This window comes from Takifugu flavidus, chromosome 1 (genome assembly GCF_003711565.1).
Source record: "Takifugu flavidus isolate HTHZ2018 chromosome 1, ASM371156v2, whole genome shotgun sequence".
NCBI classification, from domain to species: Eukaryota; Metazoa; Chordata; class Actinopteri; order Tetraodontiformes; family Tetraodontidae; genus Takifugu; species Takifugu flavidus.
The window spans coordinates 18,509,332-18,535,121 of record NC_079520.1 but is presented as its reverse complement, the minus strand read 5'-3'; the positions used below and the strand labels follow the sequence as shown (position 1 = coordinate 18,535,121).

Sequence of the window (25,790 nt, the reverse complement as noted above, 5' to 3'; positions counted from 1 at the left end):
AAAGACGATCAGGCCCCTGAAGACCCACTTATGTCCTTAGAGAGACCCAGAAGAAACCAAATCTGACCTGCCAGCGCCTTTAGAAATGGACTCGAGTGGCCAGCAGGAGACCTGGGTCCCCAGACATCTGCTGTGCTGGACGGTGTCTAAATTGCCTCCAGGGAAAACCAGGAAGAAAAGGGAGGTGGAGCCCTTTAAGCCGGTATCCGAGCCTTTTTATATTACAGATGCCATCTTTTGAGATTTGATATTTACAGAAAATCATTTTAATGACAAACAAAAACAATGTTTTAGATATTGCTCGTAACACCAACTTATCTCTGTCAGTAAAAGGATATTCTTTCCCATTTTAACTGTTGGAAAAATGTTGTCATCTCCAAATGAAAATATTGTTTAAATAAATCACAGAAAGCTGCTTAAATTAAGTCATTGATTATAATTAATAGACATGCTTATTAGTTGAACCAACTTTATTATCCACCATGGCATCCTGTCTAAGAATGTGCCAATTTCAGGATGTTGGGACTCACTTTAAAGGTCAAAGGTCACAGAGGAGTCAGCTCTTTTGGTGTTAATGACCCTCCCTCAGGGTGAAAGCTGTTGTCTTCACTTTTAGCCCCCCTCCGAAAAAATGCAGCTTCTGCTTTTGCTTTTAAAATGCAAAATCCATTTCTAATGAAGCACAATAAATGTTTTTGGTCATCCCAGTTTCTCTACACTATATTTTAAACCCAGCAAACCTCCAAACCTGCCCAATCCACAGCAACACCTCACTGAGCCTCACTGGTGGGATCAATAAGAGGCTCCTGCTCATTAACCAAACTGTCATCAGGAGGCCATTCAGATGGAAAGCAGTTTACAGTATATGTGACACAGGAACCGATTTGAATTGATCCGGTTTTTGTTCTTCCCTTGATCTGCTAATCAGACAGGAAGCCCGGCTGTAAAATCCTCTGCTGCATCGCTGTAGAATGTGCCTCCAGTGTCAAATCAAGTGTTTTGTCCTAATTTGAGTTGGTTGGTTGTTGAAGTTGTGACAGCTTACAATCAACCACTCTGCATGACTTGGCACCCATTCAGGCAATTATGAAAAACCAACACCTTTTTTGATGTGTGGGTCTTTGATTCCGTTTATTTTCTTGTATCCCAACCCGCCAGGAATGAGACACAAAGAACATCAAAATGACTGTGAAGAAAAGCTGTTTTGTGGCTGTTTTGACTGTCATTGTGATAATGTTTCGTCTCTGCGGCTGTTTTTGCATCCCATCTTGCGGTTATTTCATGTTCCGTTTTAGTGCCTGCTCTTTTTAATCTCCAAATAGTTTTCTTTGTCTTTGTACTGAGCTGTGGGTGTTGAGATGTGGCTTCTTTAAGTGTGGGATGGTTGAAGTTATTTCTGCCCGACGACAGACACACTGGAGGTTAAAGTTCAGACGGCTCTTCTATCAACCAGGAGAATCCAATATCTATAGAAATGATCAGCGAGTTTATTTTACTTCTGGATTTAAATCGAGTGATCAAACAAATGTTTGCATGCGAATGAATGTCCGCTCAATCTCATCCATAGCCTGGTAAATCAGAAAGTAAATTATAATGGTCCTCAAAAGTTGGAATGAATCTCTCAATATTGGCGATTCAGCTCCATTATTGACACAAAACGGACACATTACCAAGGACGGCATGTCAGGGTCAGATGATCATTCAGCAGCTGAAGTCGAAGGTGAAATGCTCTTTGACCTTTGACCTTCTGGGCTGGAGTGCTGACCCTCTTCTCTACACCGAAGGGAAAGTTATGAAGCGGAGCAGCAGTCAGTGACCAGTTGCTACAGTCACTACAGGGCTGTGAGATTCTTTTTTGCTTCTGGTAAGTGGAATAAGAGTCATAAATATATGTGTGGATAACTCTGAATTTAATTGTGATAATATGCAGATCACTGATACTAATGAGCACTGTTGGGTTTGTTGTTGATAAACTGTATGAAATTTTGAAGCACTGTTCCTGTTTTGAATTTTCCCCCTTGTACTCCAGATTTTCCTCTCAAGTGAGGACTCTTAACCTCCCACGCAAGGGTCAGCAGTCACTTTCACAGTTCTGAAGGGCTGACATTCGCTCTTCCATTCCAATATCGGGTTTTGGGCTAATCCACATGAATCCTTTACACCCTCACAGGAGCCAGACTCTCACATGGGCCCTTGGCAGGAGGGGTCATTGTGCGAGCAAAAGGGAAATGTATCAGGAATGTGGCCATAGCTTTTTTAAACATAAAGACCTGATCACAGACCTGCAGCTGAACCATTTGCATGTCAATACGGTAAAGCCCGAGTGACTCCTCTGAATTGACGGGTGAGGGATTTGGTGCCGTCTCGAGTCTCAGGGTTTCGCAGATAATAATGGAAATGTTTCACTGGTGGGAAACTTGATGACACAGCCGACTGGTTTCTTTTACATACTCCGAAAGCATGAATGGGATTGTGTGGCTCATGGGTATTCTATGCGTATGAGGAAAATTAACACACCCCAACTAGTGGGAATCAAAAATTTCCTGGTGTAACTGATCCTCATCTACAGCTCTTGTTCACAAAAATAAGTCCTACAAAAAATTGCAGTGGTTTTGTCATCATATCAACAAAAATAAACACATTTATATAATATTTCCTTTTATTCAGAGCTGTGTATTTTTCTTTTTTTTGTTGTTTTTACCCTTTAAATCTAGTCAATATTCTTGTAACAAAAATATTTCATGTGTTGTGTTTAAAGTCCATGATTTCGACTGGACTTTGTACTGGGCCTTTTGGTCAAACGTATTACAGACCAGTTTGTCACAGTGCTGCTCCACTCAATTTAGTGAAGGTAAATCTGCTCCACATTGGGAAAAAACGTAATCTGAACTTTAATATTGAAACCGTTAATTTATAATAAAAACTATTATGAATGTAGTTGAACAGAGCAGAAACCAGCAGAGAGAGGGCCCTAGAGAGATAAATATAGCTGAAAATCACTTGCAGCATCCCTCTGTGTCTCCTGCAAGTGTGCATTTATACCTTGGATCAATTACAGATGTATGGAAGACATATCAGGTGTTAACTAATACTTTACAAATGTAGGATAGAGCCCCTTGCTCGACCTTTGATTTAAATCAAAGTGACAGTGAGACTGGGGTTCACCTAAGCACACACCCCTACCGCCAATAAACCAAACAGGCAGTTATTGATCCAGACCTTCAACCTCCACTGGAAGTCCCAGAGGTTGAAAATGCAATATTAATGGTTCGGGGGCAGTTGGTGTGTGCATGTGCGTGTTTATTTGGGTGAGCATGTGCACGTGGTTGACAGCAGGCATCCACCCTCATAGCTCATACAAGGTGACTCCATTAACCAGCTTGGTGGAAGCAGCCATTAGTTTATGGTAGCGAGGCTCACAGGTCAGGGGGGAGTATAGAGGTCAAAGATTGCCATCCCCAAAAGCATTCCAATCACCCTGCTGAAGTGATTGCATACACCTCAGAAAAGCTACCAACCTGCCTTCAAATTTAGCTCGTATGAACGCTCCTTTTTCTCACCATCTTTAAAATGGCTTTTTGACCCTGCAAACAGCTTGATGACCTGTGCTTATATTGTATACAGATCCACAATTGGGAAATGTAATCATTGCCCTTGTAAATAGCCATGCAGAACCACTAAAGACACTGTTACTGCGATGGTCAGCTAGCTCTGGGAAAAATTGAAACGTTAACTTATTGTAACTGTCTCAGGGGGTACCGAAATCCCGAAGAAAGTAATATTATTAAAGGCTGGAGTTTATGCGATTTCAAGGCTGCTTTAGTTACAGTATGAGGAGCCAGCTTTGTTTTGGGTGATACCGATACTACCGTAGTACAAGTCAGCAAAATCTACTGAACAGATGGATCTGATATTCCAGCTAGAAGCAACATTGTTTTGTGTGGTGAGAATACAAATAACCTGCAAAAGGTGAACTCAAACACAATTTTCAGAATAAAGGTTTTAGTTATAATTTCCATCAAAATTTCAAATACAAAGTTCTTAGAGAAAACATCCCAACAACAGTGATCTTATAAATTAGATTATACAGCTGCATGTAAGTACCATTCATGGAAAAAGAGTCACAGATGCTGGTTTTGCCTGTATAGCACATTTTAAGCTTGTATTGGCCACATAAATATAAAGCTTACAGACAAGGAGCATACAGTGAAATAGCTGAAGATAAACCTTATGAATATGATAATGTCTCCATATTTTGACTTTATATCAATAAAAACATCTTCTGGGTTTTTATTCCACAATTTCTACTCATTTGCCAGTTTTACTTTAGGCACGTGTCTTTCTAGCACATTTTCTGGGGTAATTTTGAGTTTAAAGTTGGTGCTGTTGCTACAAGGGTCTTCCTGGGATCCAGGTTGCCATGTTTTAAAGTCAATACCCAATGTGTGTTAGTGAGATGTGCTCTTGTTGCTGAGGCAGCAAATGCTTGTAGGGACTCTCCCAGAGATTCAAGTGAGTGGCTCTGCTGTTAATTTGGCTGGTGAAATGAAGTAAAGGTGAATTGTGGTCTGTACATTTTTGTATAGTTTCTGTTTGAGCTTTGGTGAGTAGCTGTTCAGTCCCAGCCAAAATCCTGGCCAGTCATTTGGTAAAACTTGAGATTGAAAGGTCTGTAGAAGTCTCTGAGCCTGAGCAGGACCTCAGAGGGGATCTGGGGATGGGGCCTACCCTTTGACTTCCCCAGGCACCGTGGCCTGCTGCTCCCCTCGGGCTTCTTCAGGCAAGGGAAGCCTTTGGTCTGATTAAAGTAGAAGTGCTTGTCAGTGACCACACGCTTGAGTCCGAGGAAGTCCTGAACCCGGCCCATCTCCCCTGCTGGATCCGTCACAAGGCGCTCGCCACTGACAAAAAGGAGGCGTGACAGCGGGAAAAAGTGCAGCCAGTTTTCCAGGTGCTTGGCATAGATGCCAATGCGCACCGCGCTCCAAGACGTGTCAATCAGGCCTGTGCTGGAGTTATGAAACACCAGGTTCTGAAAGGACGGGAGCCCAGGAGACTTGGTTAGAGTCTGTGTATAATCGGAAACGGCCCGTGTCACAGGGTCCCGCACCACCACGATGAGCTTGGTGCGACGGCTCATGGAGTAGACGCGGCGAGGAGCTTCTTTGGTGATGAAGTAGCTGGGGGTCTTCTCCATGGTGATCTGACCCTCCAGTGTGCGGGGCATCAGATTCCTACATGGAAGCAGAAACCATTTTAATAGCAAAAACAATGCCGACATCTATTCTATAATATTGACATATTATCTCAGAAAGCATGAGACATGTTCTTTTGATGATATCTCCCTTGGCTTGAAGGCTTTTATGATTTTATTTTATTTTTTGTAATTAGTGGGCTAAATCCATGATTAAAGGGAGATAAACATGATGCTGGCAGCTGCTATTGATGGAGAGTGTGTGTTAGCGCAGACTGGGAGGCAGTCAGTGGCTACTGTAGGAAAACCACATGCTTATAATAACCTCAAAAAAGAAAAGTAATTTCCTCTCATCCATTGCCTCTAACCAGGCTCATAGCAGCCTTGACTCTGCTGCTGTCATAAAAAAAAGGTACAGTCACATTACTGTATTACAGTGGGATAGTATTGTTTTTAGTTTAATCGTTAAACTGTTTTTCTCTTCTTACACTTAATAAAAAAATGAAATGAATTACATATTATGTTCACAGATATTCCCAGACTTCCAGAGGTCAACTGAGTCCTCAAAGCTTCATTTGCTACCGAATCTACGTTTTCTGGCCAAACCTGCACAGACGCAGTTGTTTTTAATCATTTAATTCAACTCAAACGAGCAAAAACAGAGCTCCTATGAAATTCTCTGTGTGCTCCCACATTTTTTAAGAGCCGCGTTGAGAGAAAAACTGCACTGGAGCCTTGTAATTATCCCTACTAGGTTATAAATTTAGCAGTTTTTACAGAATTTGCAATAAATGTATTGCATTATGCAAAAGAAAACAGTTCTTTTTTCTCCACTGACGCCATAATGGTTTCATTGAGCCAGCACATACAATGTAAATCTTTATTTTTTCCTACTTTAATATGTCAACATGTCATCTTTGGAAAAGGTTTATTACCGACAAATGGGGTAGGAGATCAGGAATACATTGATAATCTGAAAGATGGTAAAAAAAATCCCTGGGATAGCCAAATTTAAGTAATCTGGGAACATTTATAGCCTTGTGAGTGCCAGCGTGAAGAGAAGATACCACCAATGAATCTGGAGAGCTGTGCTGCCGAAGCTGATAGAAATGAGATCTGACATGCCAGAAATAACAACCAACTAACATCTACGGGAATCCTTCTTTAATTTATCATCCATCAAACTCATACAGTGTCCAACAGGATGCTGCAACCACAGGTTAGTCAAATATAATCTTATGGTAGCCATATGTGCTCACATTCTGTCCTTATTGCCTTTGGCCTCAGTATTGTAACCAGTTGTGGTTGAGGTAATTTTGGCACAGTTTGCCTTTTTAAACGAGCGAGCTGCCCTCTTCCACGCGATCGCTTCCCTTACTTAGATGACTCACAAACTGAGGAGACATAGCAGTACCTTAAAAAGCTTAAAGAGCCCAGACCAGAGTCTACATTTGATTGAGCAACCATATAATGTGCAAGAGCAGATTGTATATAAAATCAGAGGAAATGGGCGGGAAGGAAAACCTATTTGTCTCATATTATCCTTGATGTCATTGAAATGCTAAAATGGAGCTAAAATGGAGTTCAGTGACTTCTGCGTTTAATAGAACATCCTGCCAATTTTCCTTTCTTTAAACAAAACGAATAAATAAGAATCAGCTCCTTTGGTTGGGCTCAAAGACGGTCAACACTCAGGATGAGAGATTGTTGTAGAAATCTAAGCAGCGAGGAACGCTGTGACTGCGAGTGGTCCCTCCGGCTAATTTCCATTTTCCCCCCTCAAACCCAGCAGCCATGAGCTGGAGGTTTGGGTCCATCAATGTGGTTGGTCTGTAAAAAGAGCCCTGGTGTGTGGTGATGGAGGTCTGCGATCCAACACACAGACACTCAGGGTACCACCTATTACACTACTTACAGTATTAATAAGGTTTCATATTAGTTGTATCTCTTTTATGATAGATTAATGACTTTTTCTTGAGAAATCCATCTTTTTTTTCCATCAGTATTTCCATTATTTTAGAAGTTTGTAAGTTGCATCTATGAAACGGTATGAAAATGCTGCACAATAAATACGTAACACGTTTATTTATTTTTTAAACTCAGGCAGCAAAAATAAATAATAAATCGTGTCAGCTCTGTTTGGTGTTTCACAAGTGTATCTGTATCCGTCTAATGGAAGCCTGGAGTGGTCAGTTTGAGGCTGAGTGAGACTTCGATTGACATGTTTACATTTTGGGGCAATTGCCTGCAATTACAGAAGAGCCAGGCTGTGCAAAACACAGGAGGAGGCCACACAACAAAGAAGAAGGACAGAGAAAGAGCAGGCGAGCAGAGCTTTTTACTCTTAATCTGATGCCAGATGCTGAGAGTGTGGCTGACTTTTCAGCACTGGAGCAACTGTGTACCGATGTTTGTTTTCATCACACCTTTACCATTAGCATCTGTAGCAGGAATGCTTCATGCAGATTAGCATTTATCTCGGCATGCAAAACGTGTCCAGATGCTCTCAAATGCTCGCCTTTGGCGGCGCCCTGCATGGGTGGCCTTTATTAGGGCCCTTTTTAAAAAAGGGCTATGGCCAAATAGGCTACTGTTTATGGCTGCTGGAATGAGCTGTGTAGGCCAGAGCAACATGACACAACCCTATATGGAGGTAGTAGAGATGGATTTTTTAAATTTTGCGTCTTTAAAGGAGGCTGCAGCATTTACCAAAGCTAGAGTCAAGTGCTCCTTCTATGACTCTTCACAAATAAATAGAAGTTAAAATCTATCTATCTATCTATCTATCTATCTATCTATCTATCTATCTATCTATCTATCTATCTATCTATCTATCTATCTATCTATCTATCTATCTATCTATCTATCTATCTGCCTGCCTGCCTGCCTGCCTGCCTGCCTGCCTGCCTGCCTGCCTGCCTGCCTGTCTGCCTGTCTGTCTGTCTGTCCTGAGCCACTATTGTCACTTTTACAGTAGGCCATTGTTTGTTGGGATACACCACCCATCTTTTTTTCTTTCTGTATTTTGTACCCTGTTTCACAAACACACACACACACACAGACACACACACACATACAGACACACAGACACACACACAGGGAGCCACATCTGGGAGCAATGATGTTCTCAGTGTTTGATGAGTGTGTATGTGTGTGTTCAGAGATGAAGGAAGTGTTTTCCTGCGGGGAAGTCCCCGCCTGCTCCCGCTCGTCTCTGATCCACACTGGCTCTGCTGGTCCAGACCCCCTGGACCCTCTTAATTCCCACTAACCTGCACTCTTTCACATTAAAGTTCAGCAGCAGAGGTTTGTGATTGGACAAAAGCCAATCAGGTATAAACATCAGGTTTGCAACACATCCTCATATATAGATGCGACACTCTGACACGTTTGACAGCATTTCTAAGATGGAATTTCAAAACACACATCTGTGAGCTGCAGCAGAATGAAGGCAGATTAAGTGCGTCTGCCTGTGTCCGCTACGGCGTGGAGGCTTAGGTTTGTCATTACTGACAGCAAATACAGGGCTGAGGACCGCCTGTGGGCTGATTAGAAGACTTGAAGCCCAATAAAACAGCAGCTCAATGTAACTTGTCTGTTGGGCCGCTCCATTAGCTTTTTGTTAAAGGCAATCTAACCGTTCGTCTTGAACATCTGTAAGTGCCTTTTTCAGGGCAAGTAGAGGAAGATTGGTTTGAATTACCATTTAAATTTCATCCCATGGTTTCTTTTTAGAGGGAATATAATATTTCAAAGACAGTGGCTTTAGACACCATTCCGTATCAAAGAAACACACTGCTCCCACCTCATATCTGATTATTTGAGCCTGTTTGATAGACTATAACACTCTCTGAAGGTTGCCCTTTTTTACAGAGGAGGTTTGCATCGCTGGGGTAGGTCGGTAGGAAAGAGCTGTAGAATGTGTCTAGCTGTGGGGAAAAATCGAGATGTAGCAGTAAAGGCAACGCGAGGCCGAGCAAATCAGAGGTGGTCAGAGTTTCCTCTGCGAAAAGAAGCCTAATACCACAGAAAGATGTGACCTTATTCATGACAGTGATGTCACTCTGTGGGAATCAAATGTGTTGTGGAAAAGGTTAACGTGTTCACGCTTTGTATTCATTTGAATTTAAAGAAGTTAGCATCAACAAATTTCAAGTCAAGCGCACTGTGAAGTTCACGACAACGTCATTATTTCCACTGCTTGCACAACCATAAAAGCACCAGTCAGCGCCGCACTGGCACATTGTTGTCGCCGGGAAAATAATAACAGGTAGGTCAAAAACAATGTCACCAACCAACTGCTAAACACAGGAAGAAAATAAGACAAAGATGCAGCAATTGGATCTCGCATGCAGCCTCATAATGACCTCACATGCAGCCCGCTGAGTGTGTGTGTGTGTTAATCTGTATGTACATGAGGGCAACGTAAATTCGTCCACATGTGTTGCCAATGAGAGCTTACAAATCCTCCTAACTTATCAACTGGGAAAATCTGCCGCCGTGTTCCTGCCCAGCCCACCAGTGGCCTACTTGTGTGGCTTTATCTCTGGGCTGCCAGGAGCCTCGGGGGCCACTCCCTGCCTTCACCCGATCTCGTGCATGCAGAATGGAGGGAGGAAAGGATGGTTGGATCGCACAGAACCGTGTTTGGTGCCTCGTGCAGCCACAGTTATATAATTAGGCTAGTGGTACCATGGTGTTCATGTGGACTGAATTTTGAGGGATGAAAGCATATGCTCATTTGGGAAAAATTACAATATTTTCCCTCCCATCTCGATGTTCATCACAGTAATACTGCAGCTTTGTTGAATGAATAGAGACAAACACACACCCGGCCGTTGAATTGACTCAGCCTGTTTTTTTACTCAGCTGGCCTCCTCCCAGATCCCAACCAATCAGAACATTCGATACGGTTTGATCCCACTTCTGAGCAGACGTTGGCCTCTCCTAGTGGTTTCTCACCTCATTGTTAGCAGGATCTTAAGTTGGAAGGGGTGGGGTGGGGGTGGGTCATTTCTGGCAGTGGACCCAGTCCATTTTGTGGTCTGCTATTAGTGTCATCTGACAGGCTCATCAGAGCCTGCTTTGTTCATGTGTGCAGTCACCACGCAGGACACAGTCCAGTTTGGATGGACATGAGTCAGAGGCTGCTGTTGCCATCCAGATTTCCTGCAGTCGCAGATTCTTATTTGATGTTTTCACTTGTCCTCAATTTCGGCACCAAGCTGCAGGAGTAATTAATCTAATTTCCTCTCAAAACCAGAACAGGCAGTACTGACATGTTCCTGCCAGTCCGGTCAACGCTACAGGAGCCTTCTGGGGGGGCTTTAAAGGACACACAAAGAAAGGTGTGTTTCTCCCAGGGATTCTCTGGGTGGCTGCAGGTTCTCACGACCTCCACTCCTCCAAACAGGCAGCCTGACATTTAACAGGCACACACACACACACACACACACACACAGTCAATGATTACCTGCCTTCCCAGACAGCAGTGATGCTTGGGTGGGTGTGAGAATCCACCGGTACTGAAAACTGCCACAAATATCAAATCATGTGCTTTTATACATCTGTACATGATAAGAACAATAATACAATACAGCTATGTTGGTTTTTTTTGAGCAACTGCGAAGCATTGTGATTATCCAATTCTTATTGTTTTTCAAGTTTAAGTTCTAAAAAAAGCTCTCTGGAAATAAAATGAATAGATATTGATTTTTAAATAATAATGGAGATGGATACCTATAAAAATTTTAATCCTTCTAAAACATGTTCAAATAAAATCTGTTGATTTTTATTGCAATTTAAGGTAACTTTGTGGGTAATTTGGTTCAGTTAAAAGTAACAATGCACTCATAATAATGTTATTAGGAGGTGGCAATAATGTCCAGGAAAATATTCACTTTAAACCTTGTCTAAAAGTTTGCAGTAAGCGAGATGAAAATGCACCATCTTTGTTTAATTAAATCCCGAAATACTGGTGGTGAAAGTTGTCCTTTAAAATTTTCAGTAATTTTTGCAATTCAAGGTACAAAAATGGTGATGCTATGCTTTTCTTCTAATTAGTGTTTGCATGATTTTGACTAATTATTAGCAATTTTTGTCCTCTTACACTTTATGACATTTCCACCATGTAAGGAATGGTCCACCATCAGTGGGAGGACAATAAAAGTAATTAGTGTTGAGCAGACAAAGAGGAAGAGCAGTGGTGCAAGATCAGGAACATCAGGCAGACTGATCTCTGTCCGTTTAATACAGGAGCACAGTCTTAAGAAAATCGAAATCTAGAAATGTGAAGACAAAAAGATGACTGATCTCCTAAGAGGTAAAAGGTCAGTTGATGATAAAATGCCAAAACACTGATGACACAGACGTCAATATTTCTGCTGCTGAAAATCTATACAAATCCTGCATCGATTTAAAAAAAAACATTAATTGTGACAAGATGTCATGTTTTATTTCTTAGCTCTTACAGACAGGCTTGATTAGTGTTGTCATGGCTTCCTGTGTTGATGCGGCTACAAATACTGGTGAAGTATTGAACACACTCTGCTGCACAAAGCCCCCTTTCTTCCACTGAGATCTAAACATTTCCCTTTTTCCAAATATTCTCTTTTCCCTAAATCCCCCTGTCAGTCGTAAGAACTCTCTCGCAAGTGTACAGCTTCCAAAAAAAATGATCCAGGAGAAATTTAACCAGAGAATCCTCTGTTAATAGAGTTGATCTGAATAAAAAGCGCATTCCTGTTAGGGCAGCATGTCCGGCCTTTGGCCGATTGACATGACGTGAGACAAACAGACATAAAATGAGAGATAATAAACAATAGCTCAATGCTGTAAGCCAGTCAGAGCAACCTGACCAAGTCAATGATTCCACTCCAGATACACGCAGAGCACCGTGTCAACAGAAGTGAGCTCATCTCTGCTGCCACGGCCTGATGGAGACAGAAAGAATGCGATCAATAGTGAGAACACATATTTGATCAATATCTGGAAATGACATTGGTATAGCTGCTGCATTTTTATGGTACCAGGGGAGCGGATGGAGCTCCACTGTGAGCTGAGATCACACACATTGTCAGACTCACTTGTTGAAACCCTCATCCTCCACTAGAAAACCACAGAACGGTTTCCAGCAGATGCCACAGCCAAGACTTTTCCACATATTCACTTTTTTCTTGAACTCGTTGCCAGAACGCTTTCTCTCAGGACGTTCATGTGTTTTACTTGGTTACCAACTGGAGGCACACAGGGGCCACGGCGCTCTGAAATGAAGAGCTCAGGCGGTGCATAAATGTTTAAGTGATGTGTTCCAGGCAGTTTCAAATATTGTCAAGGACTCAGACAAAAAGGTTCCTGTTCAAACACGGCTGTGCGGCGCTCCAGGTACTTAACTTTAAATTACCTTGAATTCATAAAATCTGGAACAACAGGGGAAAGACAAAAGGATGTATGAAGCATGTGAGAAGCTGGGGCATGTTTCATACAGCAACTTTATGAAATATTCTGCAGTGCTCAAGTTTTCCAGCTGATATTCTGGAAGTACCAAAGAGGTTTCCTCAGGATATGGTAAAAAAAATTCCTTGTTAAAAAGGAGGAACTGACCTTGGAGGGGATTCAACAGTACTCCATTAACACTGAAGAAGATTGGAAGCTTGAAAGAGACTCTCACCATTAGCCAAGCTGTCCTTGATGTAAACGCCAGAAGGAAACAGAGTGGCTGCGTGGGTGTCTGACGCGAGAGAGTTTATGATCTGTGTTCAGCAGGAGTCCTGCTGCACCCGAGTGAGTGATGTCAGGACCAGTTAGGGTCAAGCGTATATTCTGTAAGGGTTTTAATCCTTGTCCTCCTCACATCCTGTTTTATTTTGAAGTGCGGTGTCATCCTCGGCTTCCTGTCTACTTTCCCCCATGTGATTGGGTTGCCCAGCCTAATGTGTTCCACCTGTGTCTTGCTGTCTCCCTTGCCTCATGGGTCCCTTTCCTCCTTGGCCAGATGGTCTCGTTGTTATGCGTGAGTGGTCCAGAGATTTTTCCTTGAGTTTTTCCCAGTTAGTGTTTGACCAGAAATCTGTTTTTGACCTCCGAGTCTGTCAGTGATTTTGTACCTCGGCCTGCCTGGTTTTAGGTCTGGACTGAATAAACACACTGATTTTATCTGAATCCTGACACTTACCACTTTGATTAATCCATATTTATTGTCATTTCACAGTTGATAGAATGTAAATACAGAAATAGTCAATTCTCTGTATTTGTAAGGGTATAAGAGTTTGTTTTTTTTTACTAATTGACCCACCAGTTTTCTGTTTTGCCTCCAGAATCCTAAAGTTCTCTCCTCGGTACAGCTCAAGTAGAAGGAAATGATCGCTCTTGTCTATTCATCCCTCAGTCATGTTAAATTGAACATAATCCAGCGCTGCACATCTGCATCTCTGTGTTGAGTCTCATGACTTAGCCGTAACTTCAGGAACAACACGACTCTGTACTGTACATGTCTTCACAGGTCTTGTTTAACTCCATGCAGGAGCCTGTAATCCCTCTCAACCACTGTGTGCGTGTCCCTGACCTGTCATTACACCGGTCCAATTCACACTGCGTTAGCAAGAGCTGTCAGCGGATTACGACAGAGTGAAAGCACATGTTTCATAACACTGTCAAGGAGAGGAGAGATGAGAAAAGAAAAGAAAGATGGTACATCAGAGAGCGCCATGCTAAACGTGTCGTCAAAATCAGTCTGAGGGAACAACTATTGAGAGGATTTTACCGAGGTCATTCATTATATCCCCTGCTGTCAGATCCCTGTTGAGATTTTTTTTAAAAACCCTGGTGGAAAGAATGAGAGGGGACTGATGGTTAAAAAAGAATGACTTATTTAGGTTGTTTGTATTCTGTCAGTCCATAGCAACCTCATAAGGTTACTGAGATTGCTGGGATGGAAAGTATGAAGAGAGCACTTCAAGATAAATCCACAAGTTGAGCAATCAGCAAATTAGAGATCAAATCTGAGCTAATAGCCATAGCCTAGGCTTTTGGATTCTTAAATTGCAGAATGATTCCAGGCAGGCATTTTTCAGACTTTTCCACCTTTAGAATAAAATTTCCATAATGGCTGAGGAGCTATTTTCTTCTGCTCAAGTTAATTGAAGTTGTCACCTGTTCACGTCTCTGCATGCAGCAGGAAACTCCAGGTTCTTATACACACACACACACACACACACACACACACACACACACACACACACACACACACACACACACACACACACACACGCACTCTTTGATCTCCGGTGTCACTTCTCTCTGTTCCACCTGAGCTCAACACTGAACTGATCATTACTCCACTGTATTGATCTCTCTGCCTCAATCTGTCACCGCCTCATTTTTCTCTGCGCACCTCTGTCTCTTCTCCTTTTCCCTCCTCGTCTCTTTATCAAACTCTCATTTCCTTCCCCAGGCCTGTTCAGCCCGTCAGTCTGTGTCTCTCCTCTTCAACTCAGGACACAAACATATGAAATTATACATTTTCAGTGAATAATTTAAACACATCTTTTAACTAGATTTATTGCATCTCCATGGAGGAGAAACTCAGAACATGAGGACTCGTGGTGTATTTAGAAGATGACAATAATAGGGGGTCATTCACAACGCACCTCAACCCTAATCTAGCCAACACAGCAGTATTTACACTCAATGAAGAGCATTTTAATAGGCAGGGGCTCATAATGGTGGTGAGGAGGGATGTTAATGAAGACACGGGATAACTGAGATGTGTGCACCAAAACAACGATTTGGTGGGCTAATGAGAGGAGAGAGCCTTTCAGTTAGCTCAGGTTTTGTTGCGCATGAACTCCCAGAATTAAATTGGTCAGAATGATGAGAGAAATACATGATAATAAGGGATTGTGTGCTTTTGGCTCTGGAGCTAAAAAACAACAACACTTTTTTGAGGTAGTAGATTAAAAAAACAAAACAAAAAAAAACATCCACAATAGAACAAAATGTTTTAATTGCAATCTTCTCATAATTAAAAAGAAAATATATCATCAGTGAAACAATGAATGATACAATTCTGCTACCGTTCATGCACTTTTTCCTCCTTACGGCCACATTTTAAGGCATTCGACTAATCGCTTTATTACTTATATTATTGCGTTTATTGAAGACCTTAGTGTAGCCTTAAACAATTCAACACAATGTTGGGGAAGAGATCCGATTTTCTGTAATTTTTACGTTATGAAAGGTTCCATTTCAAAAGTGGCAGAACGTCAGAGAACCCTCACAGACATATGGCAGAACGTCCTAATTAGCCACCCTTATTTGCGCGTATATAAATTCGTATTTTCTCACTGCATGTAAATAAAAGAAGTAAATAATAAGCTTCGTACCTGTACCATTCCAGCCCTTTATCGTAGAAGCGGTCAAAGAAGTGTGGTTCTGTCCCGACGGCTCTCACGTCCGGATGGATGCGCAGGAACTCCAGCAGAGCCCGAGTGCCACCTTTCTTCACCCCGATTATGATCGCCTGGGGAAACTTTTTGCTTCCGAAGTTATTGGCTATCGACATGTTAGAAGGAGACAAGTCCGGCAGCTGCTCCCGGACGAAAGAGACGCGGGACGCGTTGCGCGCGTCGGGCTGCTGCGACGAAGCTTCGGGTCCATCACTCAATAGAAATTTACTCTGAAAACTAGTTTGCTGGACATAGACGGGCCTGGGTGCGGAGTCACAGTATCCACTGAGGCAGTAAAAGAGATAAGTGAAGAGAAGGATCATGGTAAAGAAGACGGACAGTTTGGACTGCGCCTTCAGGTGTCCAAAGTTGAACGCAGCTCTCCATTTACTACATCCCATGAGTCGAGCTCCTGAGCATGAGGACACCAGGCAGGAAACATTCCATATCAGAGGACTACATCCTTACACAGCTGGTTTAACTAAACGGTAAAGAAAACACCGCGCTCCTGCCCAAGCGGCAAGAGGCAGGTTGCCCTGCGCGCATCCAAAAGCCCCACGTAACTTTTTCTCCCCCCAGTTACTCCAAGTCCAGCGATTCTCAACTGTCATTCAGGGCACTGCTTTCGCGCTCCCGGGTCTCCTGTGGCAGCGGCACCGCACCAAAACCTTCAAGCCTTCCAGTCCAGGCTGCCAAATCCACGCCCTGTTCATCAAACACACGCCCCTTCCATTTTCAACCACAATAAAACAGCAAAGACACTAATAAACAGACACACAATAGTAGGAGGCATCCACTTGGACCACGACGACTCTTCTTGAAGGTTATTAGTTGCTGATTGCAAACGGAGGATGTATTTTTTCCTCCATTTCCCATTTCAATGACTCCATCCACTCAGCGAAATTGAGCGCAATCACTCTTTCCCAAACTGCTCGCTGCAGACGCGGCTCTCGGCCACCTGCTGTCTGCTGGCCATCCTGACACCCCCCACCGTGGAGCCGGACACATTTAACCTCTGCACCCCTGCACGACAGGGCCGGACAGGTGAGGCATCAACTCTGTCCCCCTGTAAAATTTTCTGTAACTGTTTCCCATTGCGAAATACTTAGAAGCACCATGAAAATACATGTTTGAGACTGGAAGAAGTCACTCTAGTTTATATGGGAGATGTTTTAAAATCCCGAAGGTGGCGCAGATTATAATGTCATCACCGATGTTTGTTCCATCTATTTATCCTGTCTTTTCCCGCAAACCTTTCTTAAAAAATAACCTTTTCTTTGCCAGACTTCCATAAAGTAAACCCGCTGGCTGGTGGAACTTCCTTTAATGACAGAATGTTTTATGTTTTATGTCTCTGAACCTGGTGATTGGAGAAGGGGGAGGAAACCAATGGACTGGCAGGAATGATTTCCAATACTCATTAGACTATAAAGTGGCAAATGTAATAAAGAAAAGGAAAAAAAATCCTGTTCCTGATTCTGTAAAAGCAAAAGCTCGTGTGATAAATGCTAATCAAACCACCTTTGTGGGGGTTGTCAGCCTGAGGTGGCCTGTTGAGATCTGCTGTTTGATTAGAATACACATGCTGTTTATTGTTTTAAAGGTTGCGTGCAGGCGTAGCCACGTGAATGATGAATTTGTGGGGGATGACGATATATTGACTTAAACCTCTTCCGACATGGCAGCCTGTCAATTTGGCCGAGTCTCTAAACAGAGAAGGCATCATTTATCCTTCTGTACTCTTCGAGCACTCCTCAATATTGATTTGCTGTGATGTAGGAAAACAGACAGAGACGTGGCACTCTGGAGTCCAAGGGTTCGATAATGTGCCCTGCTTTTCCTTTATTTGAGCCATTTTCTCTCCTGGAGCTAACGTCGGATATGGCTTTTTGCACGGTTCACATGAATGTGATGCGCTAACAGCGGCCGGTGTTTTGAGGATGATTATAAGAACTAATTTAATTTAAAACAAGCTTCAGTGCTGCTTTGCTTGACTTGTGGGGGCTATTCGTGCAAAACAATGTTACATTATGATGATAACCTACTCTGTGGTCCTTTTAAGATAAACAGATTTGTACTGTTCATATTTAAATAAGCAGTTCTAAGCTAAACTCTCTGGTGCCCCTCCGGACCACCTTTCCCATTTTTCCTTATTAATTTTCTCTCATCACACAGTGGAAAGACTAATATTGGCAGTTAGGGGAGTATGGAGTGTTTACACTCAGGTTTATGCACGGTTGACTTGTCTTCAAAATACGGGGGCTGAAACAGGAAACAGAGAGAACAGAGAGAGTTATTAAACCAGTCGAGTGACACCTTATAGAGCCGTCCGATGCGTGCCGTTAATCCTGTCAGCATTTTTTTGTCAGCCTGAACACCTGAATGGTGGCTTTCCCACATACTTGCGTCTGTTAGTGACCTCCACTTTGCAGGATTCTTGCATCGGTGGGAAGGCGGACAGCTGTGCAGAGCTCGGCAGCGACTGTTCGACTCTGTAATTCCATCACTGTAGCAGCCTGCAGCCTTCCTCTCTCAATAATCTCCACGATTTCCCACTAAAACCGCTCCATGTCGATGCGTTTTTACATCTTTCCACAAATTTTCAGTGTATATCAAATGTTTGGTTTTCTGTGTGAATGCAGCTTCTCTGATGTACCCAAGGGGCATTGTATCCTAACACAAAGGACCATCCCACTATTGGATCACAGAGAATACAGTACTGAACCATCCAAAAGGCCTGGTCCCTCTATTATAGTCACAGGAAGATTTGCAGGCAGGAAACACGCAGTTTTAGCCCATTAAAGTGAATGATGCAGCTTTTGTCACTATCAGAGCACAAAGTCGATCAGGTTTGCACATCTGCACATGTATTTTACTGCATTCTTCTCTTCACCAGTGCTTGGATCAGGTGTGAACGTGTGTTTCCAGGTCATTTTGTTGCTAGAAAGTCTCAGTATTCTTGCATACTGTTGAATATTTCCTTACGTTCAATGACATTGAATGTAATGTACATAATAAATAATCGTTTGCATTTATTGCTGTTCCCTTGCTGCCTGTGAACCATGCAGAAAGGGAACGCAATATGTTGTGAATTATGTAGCTTCCCAGTTCTAATGTTTAAAACTAAATAAAAATGTTGAGGTTGAAACAGCCACACAACCTCATCAGCCTTTCCAGACACAACAACTCAACATCTGTGTGGGGGAGGGGGGCCTGCATCCGCCTCCGCAAAGTCTGACTGACAGTTGAACAGAGAAAACGTTGCAGGAATTTGTGCAGCCTGCAGAAGGCCAATTTAAAAAGTCACACAGAGCGTGGATAAAACAGCCCACACAGGCCTCAGCATCTGCGTGCTGCGAGCCTGCGTCCATGCCGGTGGTGGCAGCATATTCTCAGCGGTAACTGCAGGGCAGAGCTCTGCGGCAGCCTGGGTAAGTATAGGGAACGGCTGCAGCGTGCATTATCACACGGGTGTGGCTACGACCTCTTTGCCCAAAAAATGTTTTGGAGTGGAAAGGAGGCACGTAAAGTGCCAGGCATGCCCGTACAGGATGAGGAGGGAAAAGAAAGGAATAATAAAAATGTTTAGCAGCTTAAAGAGTCATTAAAGGGACCCTGTGTGATCATGTTGGTTGGGTTTCAGCTTACACTGCAGGTGGTTGTGGCTAAACAGTGGCTGATACCCAATAAAAGTAGACCTATTTCAGTTGTTCGCTAATGGCTCAATGCTCCTCGCTTGTATTTATTTGATGTGTTTTTATCTTGAGAACAGAAAAATGTCTGTCGGGGCAGGGTTAGGGTCGGGGGACTTGAATTTCAGATAGTTTTGAGTCTCAAAGAAAACCCCTTGACGTGTCTCAGACATTCTGAATGTGTTGTGAGTGTAATCGTGGTGCTGATCTTTTGTCTCATGATGACTGGCTGCTGACTGACTGTTTTTTTTTGCAGCTTTTTGGGCCCATTCATAACCTGGTGGAGTAACAATGCAGAGAGAGATTACATTCAGGTGATTCATGCTGCACTGCCATCCAGACAAAACAACTCCGAGAAATCAACTCATCTCTGCACATTTATGCTGCTAAAAGCTAACAGCATTCAGAATGCTACTAAAGTGCACTCAGAAAAGCTTTCAAAATATCATTTAACCTGTGTAGTATTCCCTTTTTTTTAGTCTTTTTAGTCTTATTTTTTGCCTTTAGTCTACCGTTTTAATGCCCTCAATGTCTGGACATGAAATGGGTTCAGAAATAGGAAGAAAAACATCTGTCTTGCATTTGTGAGGCTGTTGGGGTTTTTTTGTAAAGCTTTTACGATTTCCTTTCTATATAGACAGTTGTTTAACAAGGAAAGAGAAATATAATTTGCGAGCCTGTGTTTTATATCAAACAGTAGTCTGGATGAGGCAGCCGATGGGTTTTCTTTCTTTTGATTCGATCCTTTGACAGTTTGCTTTTGGGAGAACTTTTTCTTACTAAGGTATTATTAATTACTTAACTTCACTTTGCCTTTATATCCTAAGGTTTTGGGTTTTCTTTGCTTAAATATCCTGCGTTACTACGCACTTCCCAGAAACTCGAGTGCGGGTGAGTTTCGCAGGTCAGCCAGAGCTTCATAAATGACTTCATAAATCATGGATTTGGGTGCATACGGAGCACAAATGATCATGGTTTCCAAACATCTGCGAGGCAACAGATGAGGTGACGTCAGTCGGATCACTTATCAGTTGACCTCTGCTGCACTTGACGGCCGCAAAGAGTCGATGTCTTTGATAAGCTATCTGACAGGTGTAACTCCAGGTCCAGACCACCCTGTGAAGCCAACAGCACCCTCGGTTTAAGTGAGCGCAGTTATACGTGCGCGCCTGTGTGCTATTACGCTCAGGCATCCCTTTGTTGCTTTTCCATCTTCCTCTTGGAAAACTGGCCAAGATTCCTGGACGGCGCGCTGCAGCTACTGCGCTGAGGATTTCCAAAGCCGTCCAACTCGCCGATCTACAGCCGTGATGTCATTCATGCACCAAACACTCCTCTATAATCATCCCCGCTTCCTTTCCCCCCTCTGCTATGATCTGCTTCAGAAGAGGATGGTAAACTGGACACGACTGTAAATATAGACGGGCGCCCGACCATGTGGCCACACAGTGTTTGTGAATAATAAGACAGGAAGAATTCCCTGTTTGATTGTTTGACATTCGAGCCGCTGAGGTCGATGGACTGTGGGGCTTCGAGGGAATGTGAAAGATCTTCAGCAGCCTGGCCACAGAATTATACCTCTGTGAGCTTGAGCCCGACCCGCGCATATACAGACAGCCTAAACAAACATGACCCCCAAAACCACTACCACCACACACACACACACACACACACACACACACACACACACACGCACACACACACACAGGATAAATCATATCACACTTGCAGGGCCGCAGCGGAGAAAAGCTCCTGATTGCACCGTTTCTGAGCCTGCGTCGCTCTAATTCGGGGAGTTCTGGCAGCTCAGATCCTCAGACGTTGTGTTTGGCGCTTATCTGCAGTCGGGGCTGCAGATAACACGCAGACAGAACTACTGTCTGTTCGCCACTTTATGGCCATAAAGGGCATTTCATCGGATTCATCCATTTGAACCTGTATTTTCTTTTAATAAACCTTTGTCTGGAGCCCTGGACGCATCTTTCATCTTTAATGTGGCACAAATCAGCTCAGCAACATGTGTAGAGATGCTCCAGCTTTAGCCCTGAGTTAACGCCAGCAGTGCTTGTAAAGCTGAAGGCCATCAGTCAGCAAAGTCCCCCATCACGTTCCGACTGATTCCCATCTCCAATTGAAAGGTGTCGATACATTCCTGTCAGTGCTGCCCGCTCTGACTGACTTATTGAGCCGCGCTTCAGCGCTCCAGCGCTCCGACGCTCCGACGCTCCGGGTATGATGTATGGAGGCCGGCACACACGCGTGTGTGTGTGTGAGGTCTGCTGACACACAGCCTGGTTGATGAGGCGAGAGCTGGAGTCTAGCGGCATCACGTGTCAGGATGTGGAGACGGATGATTGTCCAGAGGACTGCTGGACGGCTCAGAGCCAGATCACAGTGATGGCTGCTGAGGAGCAGGAGGTGTTTTTACAACTCCTGATGATGAAACCAGGAAGTTTAAAAAGTTTTTCTCCCAGCAGCCAGTTTAACATTTTCTCTTTTGATGAGCGTCTTGGTCTTGGTCTTGTTTGAGCCACCGCAAAAGCAGAATTTTAACATTCCCCCCCCAAACACACTTTTTTATTTTATTTCTTTGCATTAGCACTGGCAACATGTGAAGAAAATAACATGTTGATGTTGCAACAGCAAAATCCCAACTGCATCATGGGCACTGAGGGCAGGTTTAGGCCTGACCACCGGAGCGTCCTGGCACCAGGAACTAATTATTGACAGAAATTATGACATCTGTCAGCAGAAGTTTGTTGTCTCGTGATGACAGACGGGAGATTTAGGGTCGGACCAGCTCAGATTGGTGGCAGATGGGTCAGAATCTGGGCTGATTAAGCGTGTTTGAACATTTCACAGCTCAAACCTCTTACCGAACATTGCTGGTGTTGCACATTTGTGTGTTCTGGCTTTGCAGGCTGCACTAACATGCTCTAATAACCATGATGTAATCCACCTGTTGTTTGGTCGGGGGGAGGGGTGGTGACTGATGAGACGATTAGGGTTCAGAATCTTATCTGATCTGGGTTCCTGTGCTGATAGGAACTTAATAAAGTCGCATATGCCAAAACAAACTGGGAGTTTTGTCCATCTAGGGGCTAAAACAGCACTTCAGCTCGGTTTTGATATTTATCACGTCTGGATTTCTGTTTGTTTTTGGTAACTTCAGACATTTAGTTTAATTTATTGTTTAAATCACTTTTGACTTGAGGATCTTTACCTAAGACAATTTTAATTGCTGGTGGAACTGCCAAATATCTTTTTAAGATACTGTGCAACTAACTTTTTCTGCATATTTTCATCCCTCTGAATCAGACATTAACCTAGCGGTCATGAAATGCCAAACCAAACTTCACAATTGGCTCTTCCACTGCTCCTAGGAAAAGGTGAAATGTCCTCGGATAAGATATGACTGGGACAGACGTGTTAAACATCATTATTGGGAGGATTTATCGATGCAGCATGAAGTGGCAGCAGGAACAATTCTATCAACCAAATCTGCATTCAAATCAGGTTTAGCAATTAACGTGTTTGTGGTCCAGACATACTTGTAACTACTAATACGCTGTATTAATTTCAGAACATAGTGCTGAAAAGGATAATATTATCATTTATCTATGCCAGAAAAACAAAGTCAGACCCAGTCAGACAATTAAGAGCAGTGTTGAAGACAGATAGATTGTCGTGTGTTTATGTTTCATTTAAGAAATAGGAATTTAAACGACACAGTGACAAAACCATGGAAAAATGTCAAGACAATAGACCTTTATTAACCCAAATAACTTGACATCAGCATATCGTATTTATCGTGTTTCACTCTGGTTTCTATTTATAGCATCATCCAATTACAGGCGCTAGCATGGCTGCAGTTTTTTGGGGGGGGAGTGCAGCTGAAAATTGAAGAGTCCTGAGGGAAACTGCTAGATGTGGGAGATAAATGACAAGTTAGAATACAGTAAGTTGAATTTCAAACACAACAAACAATGGCACAGATTTTAATTATTTTAATTACAGAGTTCACTTCAGCTGCAAAACTCAAAGGGTACAGCAGAAGAGAACACTGCCAGACTCTGGATTTGCACCTCCTATTAAAAAATAGACAAGTAAAGATTCAAAAGAACATTAGGGCATCCACCAACAAAACAGAGCACGTTGTGTTAAAAGAATTAAACACAAGCCAGGAGAGGAAACTTGCTCAGCCGTGACGACGGCCTCGAAGTAAGGTCAGACGTTCTCCACCACAGAGGCGTGAGATTTAAAACCTCTGGCAGCGTGTAAAAGAGAAGCTGCACAGATGTGGGGAATGGCTTCAGAACATTTACGCCGCGGATGCTGAGAGCTCATCAACAAATGTTATGCTGGCCTCTTGTAATTATACATTACAAAGAGTGATGTTTTGATAGAAAATATGCCTCTAACTTCACATGTCTTTGGTGGGCCCAATAAAGTGGATGACGGTGGACTTGGCCATGATTTTAATGTCTGAATTTATTAATATCTAGTCTAATGTAAGAGATGTGTGTGGTATAGAGGGGGAGTATAATAGTGTGTTACCTTTCTCATATTTCTTCTTCTTTACTTCCATTCAATAATGGCCTCATCGTTCACTAATAACCCTAACCCTAGCCAAACCAAGAGAATATGACCTGCTGCATGAAGAGTCTGATCCCAGAATATAACAGCCGATATAATTATGTTATACTTAAATTCACAAACCTTATATAAAAGTACTCACTTGACCGGGTGTTCAGGCTGCCTCTGCATATTATGAAATGGAGGACGAGGCTACCATCTAGCGGCCATACCTGGTATGACGACCAATTAAATGAATTATAACTTGAAATGTTAACTTTCAGCATTGAAAATGTTACTTAAAATCATGAATAACTATAGTAATAAAAATAATTTCCAAACGTTTTGGTTTATTTATTTGTTCTGCAGCAAGAATACAATTATATTGTAATTATTTCTCATTCTCCACAACAATTAATTTAAATGCAAATGCTTGAATGCAATATTATCCTTGTATGTGCATAATGCAGAATAATGAAAAATGCTGTTTCATGACTTGCAGAGGCTTCTTTGGTGTATAGACCTTTGGGGTACATTTGAAGCGTGAACAGGAGTAATTAAAACAATAAATAGATGGCAACGCACGGGGGTCCTGAAAAAGTGAAAAGATTATAAAATTGTTGTTGCAGGAATATGTGTGAAAGCAACACCACGCACGTTAAATATGAATATGTCATTAGTTATATAATATTTCCATATTTTTGACCTTGTCATTAAGTTGAAGGCTGATCTTCAGCGGACAGGAGGTCCCTCTCGGGCCTTTTTCTCCTGTCCACATCATCCACTGATCTGACCAGTTCAGCAGGTCAAAGTCCATGTCTCGCTCTTTACTGTTTATCTTTTCCTGAAGAATGAAATTGAAAAAAAAAATATTAGTACTTTTCTCAGTATTGTCACATACAATTATTAGTTAATCAAAATCAAAAATCATTTTAAAATACTCTGGAATTTCCTACTGCAGCAGAACTTCACTTTGTGTCCAGGCAACCAATGTCTTCAAAACAATCTATTCATCCTACCTTTACTGGGGACAAACTTGAGCGAGTGGCTGAATATTCAGAAACGTGACACTCCATCCTCGGGGCCATCATTGATAAACTCATGGCCCAGCCCCTTCCCACACTTTCCACAAAGGACCTGCAAATATCAACAATATACATTCAGTAGAAATAGAATAAACAGTCATTAGTGAGTTCGAAGAGCTTAAGGTCCACCTTGAAAGCAGTGAGAGTCTCCATCATCTTGGTGACACTGTCCTCTCTGATGGTTTCTGTGAAAGCTGGCCAAGGAGAAGAGTGGGGGAACTTGGAGCGACTGGAGAACAGGGGGTGGTTGCACTGGGAGCACACATAAATACCTACGGGGACAGGGTCATAACACTCATTGAAAAGAGATTTGGAATATTTGTTCCTCATTCTGCGATATAATATATGACATTAAAATGGTTCACATGTAATCTAAATTACATTCAAATGTCTAATTTCTACTAGATGCAGGTTATGTTGCATCAATGCGGATCAATACACGTCATCGCTTTCCTCACCTGGTTTAAAATGATCTTTGTAAATTTCGCCGCCGAAAAACTGGCAAGAAGACATTTTTGGTGTGTGGTGGATGAAGTGTTATATATACTCGATGTTAATCCGCTTCAGAAGGGTGAAGGGACCAGTAACTCTCGTTCACCTCTGCTCCTCTCGTGAGACGAGATTCTGGCTGGCCCCGCCCATTGCGGTTATTTGTACTGCCACCAGAGGTCAGTGTTTCATTTTTAGGTCAAATTATTATTATTATTGCTGTTGTTGTTGTTATCATTATTATTACTATTGTTGTTATTATAACAGTCCCTACAATCCACCAGTTTTATATATGCAACTATTTTTAAAC

General features: G+C 42.6%; 2 protein-coding genes across 3 annotated transcripts; both read right to left on the bottom strand.

Moving 5' to 3' along the window:
* Positions 1-3,985: 3,985 nt before the first annotated feature.
* si:dkey-121b10.7 (heparan sulfate glucosamine 3-O-sulfotransferase 6) lies at positions 3,986-16,324 on the bottom strand. The gene is made up of 2 exons (XM_057047397.1): positions 15,577-16,324; positions 3,986-5,234 (listed from the first exon to the last, which is right to left on the bottom strand). Exons 1-2 carry the CDS (start codon positions 16,038-16,040, stop codon positions 4,616-4,618), a joined length of 1,083 nt encoding a protein of 360 aa, XP_056903377.1. The 5' UTR covers positions 16,041-16,324; the 3' UTR covers positions 3,986-4,615.
* Positions 16,325-23,084: 6,760 nt separating this feature from the next.
* msrb1b (methionine sulfoxide reductase B1b) lies at positions 23,085-25,611 on the bottom strand. Of its 2 annotated transcripts, XR_008952723.1 has the most exons (5): positions 25,450-25,611; positions 25,121-25,263; positions 24,926-25,043; positions 24,613-24,750; positions 23,085-24,498 (listed from the first exon to the last, which is right to left on the bottom strand). XR_008952723.1 is itself a non-coding variant. In XM_057047678.1 (4 exons), the coding sequence occupies exons 1-4, from the start codon at positions 25,502-25,504 to the stop codon at positions 24,734-24,736; spliced, it is 333 nt and encodes a 110-aa protein (XP_056903658.1). In that variant the 5' UTR covers positions 25,505-25,611; the 3' UTR covers positions 23,085-24,733. The 2 variants fall into 2 exon arrangements, 1 of the variants encoding a protein (XP_056903658.1); XM_057047678.1 differs by having other exon boundaries at positions 23,085-24,750.
* Between the last annotated feature and the right edge of the window lie 179 nt (positions 25,612-25,790).